The sequence below is a fragment of the Corvus brachyrhynchos genome, unplaced genomic scaffold (assembly GCF_000691975.1).
Source record: "Corvus brachyrhynchos isolate BGI_N302 unplaced genomic scaffold, ASM69197v1 scaffold114, whole genome shotgun sequence".
NCBI classification, from domain to species: Eukaryota; Metazoa; Chordata; class Aves; order Passeriformes; family Corvidae; genus Corvus; species Corvus brachyrhynchos.
Window position 1 is genome coordinate 2,512,779 of NW_008238337.1, and position 11,423 is coordinate 2,524,201.

Consider the following 11,423-nt stretch of genomic DNA (forward strand, 5'->3'; position numbering starts at 1 on the left):
CAGGAATGCAAACTTGAGGGGAGCTTCCTGAGAAAAAGATGCACTGATCTGTTGATCCCATAGTCCTCTTTATGGTTCCTAGTATTTTCCTTTGTGCCTACGACATTAGATTTTTCTTCCTAAAGCAAATGTACTGCATTTCCCTCTCCTAATGATGCTCTTAGCAGAGTAGGAAATACAATAAGGGGTGTCATGATATTTAAGAACTTAGAGGAGCTCTATCACACAGAGCCATTCAACTTGATGCATTGGTAAGAGCTCCATGGTGTAAATGCCTGACAGACTGCAGCAGAGAGTGAAACATCCAGTGAAACATCCAGTGAAACATCCATTTCACTGGCAACAGGCAGGAATACACATCAAAAAGCAGAGACAAGTGCTGATGGAGTACCTTGGTCCCCCAGGAATGTGACAGCCAGTGATGTGTTAACACGTCACTGCTGAGTTGGGCAAGCTCTGTACTAATAATGAAAAGGATTATTTCATTGCTGTTAATTCAGCCAGGACACCCAGCTTTGTAAACAGGGCTGGGGAGCCCAGGCCTGGAGCCAGCAGGAGTGAAAGTGTCCTCAGTGTCTGCAGAGAAAGGATGCATTCTTCACCTCTCTCTAACTCATCAGTTCCATGGCAATGGTGCCTCTTCTAATTAGAGCCGTTCCTGCTCCCTCTGCCAGGATGGTGCTTACACAGGAATTGCAGTGGCAAGCAGAAAGCTGGAATAGCTGCATGCTCCAGAATGGACATTACTTGTTGGCCTCTGTCAAGGACATTTGTATTGGGTACAGGCTGCTCAGTCTTTGCTGATTTGAGCCAAATCTAGCAAAAATAGTTTATTTGGGCAGAGATGTGGGGCAAATATACAACCAAAAGAAGAGACATCAGCTCAGACCCCTATCTAGGGGGTGAAGAGGAGGAAAAGTGTTTGAGTAATTTCCTTTGAACTTCTTGGTAGGTTGCCTCAATCTTTATTCCATGCACAGGAATGTTTTTGGATGGAAGGGGTGATCAAACAGTGTCCAAGTGAGCATCGCTCCACTGCCTCATCCCTGCAGGACAGGCACTGAAATTCACCTTGCACCAGCCTTAGCCACATTCAGCCTGAAACCATGTATCAGTGTATTGCAAAACCTTCTCACAAACACAGGAGCTTAAAAGAGGGTAGGATCAGGATTACAAAAAATGGACTGTGTAGGAATTTCACTGCTTAACTCCTCAAACTTCCAGCTCGTATCCCAGCGAGGCATCACTGCCACACAGGAGCTCTGAGACTCTGATCTCTGCATCCTCCCAGGAGGGTGAGTGGTTGACTCATGTGGTGGCCTCTATCAGTCCTTAGAAAAAGCATCACATTTCAAATGGGCTTTGCTACATTTCAAATGTGTTTTCCTGGAACAGTGTGTCCTGCATTTATTTGTATTGTTATAAATCCTGCAGACCTCTTAAAGCTTGGAGCTGCTTTTCAGAATCTTGATTCCAAGCACCCTTCCCAGAACCTTGTGATTTTTCATTACCTGGTCCTCAGCTCTGTGCAGCCACTGAGTGGAACAACAGCAGAGGACCTGAGCAATGGTCTCCTGTGTGCTGTGCTTACACAGACCACATTTCCACAAGCAGTGTGTGCCACAGAATTGTAAGCAAGTGCTAGAGTGACAGGAAGCAGCCCCATAGGCCTGGGAATCAAAACTCATACCTAGAGAGCAAATTCTGGCTTGTTGGGAGCCACAGAAACTGGGTGGTGGGAGAAAAAATTCCTCCAAGCTTCCAGTGAACTCTTAGAGGAAAAGAGGCAAGGGTGCACGTGTACAAACACCTCAGCTGCAGTGTTCTTCCACTTTGTAGCCAGAGCTGGTGCTAACACCCCTCCTGGTTTTTAATGAAAGCATAAGGGGGGATAGAAACTTAAATCTCCACTTCATATGTTTACATTCTAAGGAGACACCTCTCTGTGGGAGGAGCTGGAAGGAACTGCATGACCTTTGCCACTCCATTTTTTCAGTGTTCGGATAAAAAATGATGTTTGGTTTACACCATTTGTTAAAAGTATGAACTCCTTGAATGGACTTATCAAAAATTGGACATTTTCAGTGGACTTTCTGGCAGTCTGGATTCCACAGGAATTTCTCCACAAAGAAAAACCTTATCCCCTATATGGTGGCTCAAGCTGGACCCTGTGTCCAGGCCTGCCAGCCTCACCTGTCCTGTGTGTGTCATCGGTCAGCCTGTGCACAGGAAGGGACAAAGTGATCAGATCCCTGAGCTGCTCCTGCTGACAGTCTTTAACATGAAAAACAAGTTCTTCTGCATTCTTTTTCTTCTTACAATTGCTGTGGTTCTCTTAAAAAAGGATTTAATAGTGCTGAAAGGAAGAGGCTGGGAACTGTTCTGATAAATACTTCAAACTCCTCCGACGTGCTCTTGCACGGTGAATTTAAAGCCCACGTTTCACTCCCCAGGCAGAACCAAACAATGATGATTGTCTCTCTGAGTCAGAAAAGATGGCAATGGACTTAAAAGATCCCAATCGCCCAAGATTCACCCTGCAGGAGCTCCGGGATGTCCTTCACGAGAGGAATGAACTGAAATCTAGAGTGTTTTTGCTTCAAGAGGAGCTTTTATATTACAAAAGGTGGGTTACATCTCCTCTCCTGTTGCATGATATACTCAGGGGAGCCACAGGGCAGGTCTAGAAACAATAAATGTGCTCTGAAATTCTGTCCAAGCTCATGTTTCTGCAAAGGCTTGTGTAGACACTGTGAGAATTGGCCTCAGCTTGAACCTGGTACCTCAAACTTGTCCTTCCCTAACTCCCAGGTCTTCCCTGAATCCTAGAAAGATTACAAACATTTAATGCTTTTGAACTTCAAAAATGAGGATAGGAGTGGGTCTAAAATGAAAATTCTAGACTTTTTATTCAATCCATTGCTCTTCTCCCTCTCTTTGTCACAATGGGAAAAAAATACTGAATGGAGACCCAGTTCTAGGTGCTGTTCCTTGGTTGACAGAAAAATCTTCAGTGGATTTTAATGGGTTTTGAACAGATCTTTTTGCATTCCTTCATCAACAGTGCTACCTCAGATTGAATTGTAGATCTCAAAGTGCTTCCATGGCTTGGGAGGAGAACATTAATTATCTTTTCTTTCTTTCAAGTGAGGAAATGGAAGAAGAAACTAGATCCCCACAGCCTACACCCATAATTCAGCCAAAACCCTCAACTCAGCCTGAATCTGGAATCAAACGACTGTAAGTAGCATATTTACTAAGCATACTGGATATAGTCTGCAAATACAAATGTTTCTTATGCATAGGACAATTTTAAAGACTTTAAAAATTCAGATAACCACATTCCTACTGTATATGAGAGAGACACTGAATGAGCACTTGGCAGATAGAAAACAACAGTTGGTTTTGGCCAAAACTTTTGCCTAGATCTGGGACAACTTTCAATCTTGGATTATCATTTTCCCATGACCTCACTGTGCCCATTTCCCTGTTGACTGAAGCCTTTAGACCCTGACTTGCACTACGTGGGCAGCACAAAATCCTTCTGTTTGCTGAGCAAATTTGCTGCTGAGAGGATGGTCACTTGCTTGGCTAAAAGAACTCCACCTTCTTCTGAAATATTAATGCTGCTGTTGGAACCAAAGCTTACTGCCACAGATGTGCTGTTGCTAGTGTATCACTTAATTATAAAATCACAAGGTTGGCCAGTCCTTTTCTCTGTTGAAACTCCCTCCTGGACATTTATTTATTCCAAATTAAGTCTTCCAACCTTATAGCAACTCTTTGGATTTTTGTGATACCGGAAGCTGAACTTTTTAAATTCCATCAGTGATTTTGGAACAGTTGTGTCCATATAAAAAACTCTTCCACCCTGTCGCCATGTCCATAACCTTCAGTCCTTGTTTAATAATAGCAGCAGCCCTGTGAGAGTAAATTCCATAGGAAGATCTGGACTGACCCAAACCACCATGAAGTCAGGAGGGCACTGGTGATTATTTGCAGTAGACTGTAGCTTTCTGCCTGTGCTGAGAGGAACCTTCCTCTCACATGAGTAGAAAATACTGAGTTTGGATTTCAGTTTCCATTCTGCAGCTGTGATGATGAGGATGATAATACTTTGTTGCACAAGATCTTCACTGTAAAGCTTCTCTTTTCTTTTACATTTCTTTTAGAGCTTTTTAAAGCTTATTCTGTTGTAGGGAATGGCTGGTTTCAGCTCACACAGTTTGTGTTGTGCAGCTTCCATGTTTGATTTGAAATGCTGCCTTTGATGAAGCAAAGGCAGCGTAAAAATCTAGATAGAGGTCGTAAGGCAGAGCACATGTTGGTGAGGAATTAGCTTTGACTCTGCCTAAGCTGAAGTTAGTTCTTTTAGCTGCCATGCTCTGTCCCCAGGTTTCAGTCTGCTCTCTCCTTTTAGCCATCATATTAAATAAGGGAATATAAAACTGTCTACCTGACTAATCTGAAGGATGGTAATAGTTTTCAGGTTTGTCTCATTCTTGCAGCCTGTCTGGATAGGATTTCTCTGGTGGGGATTTTATTTTTCTTCCCTCCTCCCCTCTCTGTGTGTTGTCAACACTGTACTCGTAGATGGGCTTTAGAATGTCAGGAAATGTCACTGCTGGGAAAACCAAAGAACCCAAGTGTAGCTTCTGTCCTGTCCCAACACCTCCTGTCCCAGCTGCAGTCCCTGCCTGCTGGGAGGTGTCTCCAGAGCTCCCTTCTCCCTCTCCAGGGTACCTCTGGCTGCCTGGGGAACACTCTGGCACATAAACTCTCTGTATCCAATGATGTGATGAAAACTTGCAGTGCTGCTCTCTGCATGCAGAGTGCCTTTACAGAGGAAAGGGGAGCTGCTTTTCCCTCTCTTTCAGAGTTTTCCTCCTGATTAAACAAAAAGCTGAAGTACAAACATAGGAGCCCTCTCAAGGGAAGTTTTATGCTTGCCTGTGCAATGTGCCATTTTTCCCTTCACCACACAGAGTCTGAGGGAATGAGCCATCTGGATGTGTAGCCTGTGCCATCCAAGATGTGCTCAGGTGATTCAGTGCTGCAACTCCACAAAGAAAGGAAAACAGAAGTTACAGAAATCAGCATTTTTTTCTGGGTTGGCACGTTTGGGGCAAACTCTGAGTTCTGATCTCAGACTGACTGACTTGTACATTTGTCTCTTCCACATCACATGACAGAGTTTTAATGAAATAATGTAACCAGGAGGCTTTACTGAGGAGGATAAATCCAAGGATTAAAAATGCTCCCTCTGTTTGGAGCAGAAAACACCCTTTTGTTTTCTCCTTAAGACTACGTGCTTGTTTGTCACTGATGTCACGCCTCAAACAGCCAGGAGTTTTCTTCCTATTCTTGCAGTCTACAAAAGCTGGTGTGTCTGTCAGTTCTGCAGCTCAGGACGTGCCACGTTGCATAAAAATAGAAATCCTGGCTGCTCCAATGATGTGATGAAAACTTGCAGTGCTGCTCTCTGCATGCAGAGTGCCTTTACAGAGGAAAGGGGAGCTGCTTTTCCCTCTCTTTCAGAGTTTTCCTCCTGATTAAACAAAAAGCTGAAGTACAAACATAGGAGCCCTCTCAAGGGAAGTTTTATGCTTGCCTGTGCAATGTGCCATTTTTCCCTTCACCACACAGAGTCTGAGGGAATGAGCCATCTGGATGTGTAGCCTGTGCCATCCAAGATGTGCTCAGGTGATTCAGTGCTGCAACTCCACAAAGAAAGGAAAACAGAAGTTACAGAAATCAGCATTTTTTTCTGGGTTGGCACGTTTGGGGCAAACTCTGAGTTCTGATCTCAGACTGACTGACTTGTACATTTGTCTCTTCCACATCACATGACAGAGTTTTAATGAAATAATGTAACCAGGAGGCTTTACTGAGGAGGATAAATCCAAGGATTAAAAATGCTCCCTCTGTTTGGAGCAGAAAACACCCTTTTGTTTTCTCCTTAAGACTACGTGCTTGTTTGTCACTGATGTCACGCCTCAAACAGCCAGGAGTTTTCTTCCTATTCTTGCAGTCTACAAAAGCTGGTGTGTCTGTCAGTTCTGCAGCTCAGGACGTGCCACGTTGCATAAAAATAGAAATCCTGGCTGCTGCTAATGATCCAACAGTGTTTGCCCATTTGTTTTCAATTTTAATCTCAAAACAGCAGTTGGTGAGTTGGGGAGAGCTGCATTTGGTCACAAGTGAAATGTCTCTCGTGATTTCAACTTAATCTTTAATTGACATTAGTCCACAGTTCAAAAAAATATTTGGCACGAGGGAGAACCTCTGAGGAGAATCCTTAGAAAAACAGAGGGTGTTCCAGGTACGGATGGAGGTGTGTTGGCAGGTGTGTGTGGGGCTGGCTGGGCACAGAGCACTCAGCTCTCTCAGCCTCTATGCTGCATGGACTGTCTAATGCTCAGTGAAAGTGCTGAACCCTCACAAAGAACCCGTCTTGCTGCGAGCCAGCTCCAAAGTGCTCCTGCCAGAGCAGCTGCAAGGTTTCCCAAAAGCATTCAGCTGCCTGCAGTTGGCATCTTTCTGCATGAGAAGTAACACAGGTTCTTTTGGAACAGACACACAGGCCCTTTAACCATGGAATTTCTCAAGAGGTTATTTCAAGAGTTCACCTGCAATTCTGATTTTTAACTTGAAAAGATCAGCTGTAACCCTTCTAGGATCTTTAACTGTAACGCTGGTCCTCTCTAACCCTGTTTTCTGTGCCAATATCCAGTAGTCACAGCAGAGTCCTGTTTTGTATTTCTTAACATACACCTTCATCCTTCATTTCATCGTGTCTGTGCCTGTTTGTCTCTTGGATCAAAAACGTGCACTCTGCTCTGCATTGCTAGAGGTGGTGCATACCTTGATGAAATCCAACCCAGGTTGCAGGCTGCCTCACAACAGGAAAGTGGTATCTTTTAGAAATCCAAAAGCAATTGAAACTGCTACAATAACTGTTTTTTCTAAACAAGTGTTTTTCACTGAGGAGAGCTGTCTTGGGTGATGCAGATCCCCCTCTCCCTGTAATGTGTCCTGTGTTGTAATTCAAAGTAACTCCGTGTATTCTGTTTGCCTCTTTTCTTTTTAATGGAATGCTTTTTCTTTCCCTTGCTCCAGTCTTATCTCTTCTGTGTCTGTGCTTTCCTGACCAGGATCTTTACAGCCATAATGCCCATGGTAGCAGCTGGATTGATTCCAGACGATCCCACATTGCAGCCAATACGAAGACTTGTGTCCCTTGTAGGAATTTTTTTTAAATGTTTGGTACTGTGGTTTCCTCTTGCATGACCCCATGTTAACAAGCACTGCTGGTTGCATTCTCCTGGCTGCCTGTGGGATCCCAGAGGATCAAAGTGCCAATCAGAATGACCAGTCAGTGTCAGTACTCATCCCACTCCTCCATGCTCATCCTCAAACTGACATTTTATCACCTTTTGCCTCAATGTTGCCATGCTAAACCAATCAGTATTCCTTGGAAAATTGGTGCAATAAGCAGTTTTAACCAGCATCTGTTAATTCTGCTGTGGCTATTCACAGTTCTCACCAGTGCTTTTTGAGAAACTCATTTCTAACGATTTGTTACAATCATTAGTTAGAGTTACAGAATGGAGTGGCTGATTTCCACATTAATTTCCACTGTTAATTACAGGCTGTTGCTTTCATGTCTTTCTATCTATGCCCTGTATATTTTGTCTCTAATTATGTATTTTGGAATAGAGTATAAACTCTTCATAATCAATTCTGTCATCCAATTCTTGGCTCTCCCTGGAAGACATACTGGTAATTGTTAATGCAAACCTCTTTGCATTAGAACTGCTGCTTTAGTGATCTTTATATCTACAGCAGCGACACAGCTTTAAAATCCCTTCCTCTCCACACAGACAGGCTTTTTTCAAACATCCTCCATGAGAATTTTCTAGGCATAATAACAATTTTCATTGTTTCAGAAGGAATTTTAAAAGCCAAACCCTTTAGAGATTTATGAACTTATTTTTTCTCTTGCTTAATTTCACGATAAAGTGAAAAATTACTGAGCTATGACATTTGAAACTGACTGTATAAACACAGCAGTCCTTTGTGTGGGCTTCCAGACAGTAACCCTGAGCAGGCAGGACCAAATGTGCTCTGCAGAAACCCTTGGTCTCTAAACGCTTCTTTTATCAGCTGGAGCTTGCTCTGGCCCTGAAAATACACAGTATATGTGTGTGAATTCATGAGCTCCTGTGATGAAGGTGGTAGAAAAGTATAAAGCTAATTAGGTGCAAAAGACTTATTTCACTATTAAGGCTGCACATTTGAAGCCAGGAAATGCAAAAGTTCAGGTCCTGCTGGCACTGTTATTTATGTGCATTTAACTTGTGTAGTGGTTTATTTCACTTTCTAGTCAACAAGTAATTATTCTTAATATTCTCAGTAATTACCATCCAGCTTCCTCTGTGATGAGAGACATGGGAGGTCGAACTCCCTGGTCTGTACAAGGCAGCTGGGAGGGTTGGGATCGTGGTGCTGAGGGGGATGAAGGGAGTGTGGGAGGAGGGAGAACACTGGGGAAGGTGAGCATGGACTCAGGGTCAGTGCCCTGACCAATATTCCACCACCCACCAAAGCTGAGTTTATATTGGCACAGTCCCTCACTGTGGAAGCATTTAGCAGTTCCTGTCCTGGATCACAACTGGTATTTGCTACAGTGCAGGCAAAACAATCTTTTCCTGGAATCCACCCATCACTGAGACGAAAGGGATCCGCAGCCAACTCAGTCCTTTGGTAGCTGGAACCACAACTTTTGCATTTCTCAGCAGGCCTGAACACTGCACTAACACTGAACGAACACTGAATTTGCCTAATCCAACAACTCCATCCCATACAAATAAAACGATACTAAGGATTTTTCCACCTGTACTTTTTAGCTGTATTAAATGGCTGTTGGTTCATGTACGTCATTATCTTAGAGCACCCAGGCTGTGTGACAGGAAATGACGTGCACACGTGTGCATTTGTTTAGAGCCTTCATCCTGCAAACTCTCATGCACGTGGGTGCATTTATTCATTCATTTTTGCAGGAATCAAGTCTGTGTATCAAAATCTCTACACTGGGAAAAAATGTGGAGACTTATTTTCTTATCTTATGAACTTCCCTGCTGACCACCTTAAGAAAAATTCTATTTCTGCTTTGTGGTAAAATATACAGATTTAATGCCAAAGATACCACTTTACTTATGCCAAGAAACTAACCTGGACTGTGTGGCTTCGTTACCTGAGGGCTGGGGAAGGGGGAAGAACCCACATCTAAATGATACCTGCACCTTGTAGAGTCAACAGCATTTAGAGCTTATCTGAAGCTTCTGTAGCCAAACTGCTTGAGATTGCAATGACTCCATCCCTAACAGCATTCTGACATGCACTCCCATCAGGCCGCTCTGCCTTGATCTTCTGCAGATGCAAACAGAGTTTTTTGCTCAGTGTTTTGTTGTGCTGTGTATTGGGGCGGGTGTCTGAAGTGCTTTCAGGATGGTAAACAGTCTTCTTTCTTTTCCCTCCCTCCCTCACTGCTCCCTTCCCGGAAGGTTTAGTTTCTTCTCTCGTGATAAGAAACGTATGCAGGCGTCACAGAAAAATGTCCACTTCCAGGAAACTTTTGGAGAATGGTCACATTCAAACAGAGATGACTCCTACATGGAACAGGGACAAGAAGCCCTACAACACCTGTGACTAAACCCCTGAGGTGTTTGGTTTGCTGCAGTAGATCTCGACAGTCTCGGAACAAGAAGCTTCTGTAAAGCAACGCGGCAGCTCGTCACTATTACTTGCCTTGCACACCTCGGGGGTTGTTCGGACTCTCCAAAAAGGATCCCTCGCTGTTCACTTGGTGACTGTTTGCTGCAAACGGGAACCCAAGCTTTGTAGTAACAGTTGCTGACACCCTGGGACATGGAAGCTTCTAGATGACTTGTTTTGTGCTGAATAACAAGTCTATGATCTTGTTCATGCATTAACTACAGTAACACAAGCTTCTTTAAACCAAAAAAGGACCTGTGCCATTGTTAGAAGTTTGTTTGCAGTGTATATCTAGTACAGGGCAAAGAGTCTTTCACCCTGTTTGTTAACACTATCAGTTGTTTGCTTTTTATTTCTGTAAGAATTTTTTCAAGAGGGATACGACAGCTGGACACCCTTGGTAGCAGCCACAGCTCTGCTGTGTCCTGTCAGTGCCGCTGGCATCGGCATCTTGCAGAGTCACCCCTTGGAAATCCACCTGACACAGTGATAATTGGAGTAGCCTTGAGAGGGACAGTGAGTGTACATTTCCCTTGTGCTTATAGTGCCTAAAGCATGAAGAGCCAATGTATGAGGTGAGCGTGCCTTGTGTTCTGCAGTATTAATAGAAAACAAATTGCTTACAGGGAGGAATCCTAACTCTTGAATTTTTTCCTTTCTTACCAGGGACTTCCCCCCAGTGTAGCAGGCAGCTGCTGTAAAGGGATTAGATCCTTCCCACAGACAGGTTTTTAATTAAGTCACACTCCAGTTTCCTGTCTAGGTAAGACTGCCCAACTTCAGAGGGAAACACTTCCTCAGCTGGCTGACATGAACTCTTTCACTGACCTAGACATGATCCCAACCTTTTCTCTTGACTAAACACTACTTGGGCAGAGCAGGTAAATTGTGTGTGTGAGGCTGCCCCTCTGGTGTTGGCAGATGTTTGGGTAGCCCCTGTTACAGGGCTGAGCCCGGGGGCTGGGGTTGGATCTGCTTTGCAGCTGAGCTGGTGAGACCCCGGCTCTGACTGAGGTTGTCCTTCCAACACTAAAACCCCACAGCATCAGCACTGTGGACAGCCCAGTGTCAGTGCAGTCCCCACCTCTGCTCCACACACTCCATGAGGCACCTGGCCAGGTGGGAGAGGGTGAGTGTATCCACGGCTCCGTGTGAGGATGGCATTGAGGTGTCTCTGTGACTTTGGCCGTGTGCTGGGAAGGTCCATGCTGGAGACCACTGCTTGTGGGGAGGATCCAGTGCCAGCAGGGCCATGGGCAGCTTCTGTACGTGCAGCTCAGTGCCAGGGCCTGGGAGCTGCTGTTGGCACCACAGCCCCAGCTGCTCCACCTGCTCTGTAGAGCCTCTTCTCAAGAGTGGCACCAAGGAGAGGAAATACAGCTGAGGCTGGAGTAAAGCTCCAACTACTCCAGGTACTGAGCGTAGGAGGAACTCTCAGAGGACTCCAAAGGGCTTAGTACAGGCCAGTTATTTTTACTGCAGGGTGATCCAAGACTGGATTTTTAATGTGTGTGAGCAGCAAATGGTTCTTTAGCCCACCTGTAGCAAAACCCTGGCAGGAAACCGCTCCTTGCAGTGGTGGGCTGTGTGCTGCCCTGCTCCTGGCTGTAACTGCTTCATTCCAAACACGCACCTTCTGTGTGTTC

At 44.6% G+C, this 11,423-nt stretch overlaps 1 protein-coding gene across 3 annotated transcripts in view; it reads left to right on the top strand.

The window, feature by feature from the left end:
• RILPL1 (Rab interacting lysosomal protein like 1) overlaps positions 1-10,410 on the top strand; it is a 17,895-nt gene extending 7,485 nt beyond the window's left edge. The window contains exons 4-7 of one of the 3 annotated variants that reach the window (XM_017734766.1): positions 2,454-2,626; positions 3,148-3,240; positions 7,155-7,242; positions 9,063-9,177. In XM_017734766.1, the coding sequence (XP_017590255.1) occupies positions 2,454-2,626; positions 3,148-3,240; positions 7,155-7,242; positions 9,063-9,131 (423 nt within the window). In that variant the 3' untranslated portion in view covers positions 9,132-9,177. Of the gene's footprint in view, positions 1-2,453; positions 2,627-3,147; positions 3,241-7,154; positions 7,243-9,062; positions 9,178-9,566 lie in introns of those variants that run through there. The other 2 variants (XM_017734768.1, XM_017734767.1) reach the window with 2 other exon arrangements.
• The last annotated feature ends 1,013 nt before the right edge of the window (positions 10,411-11,423 follow it).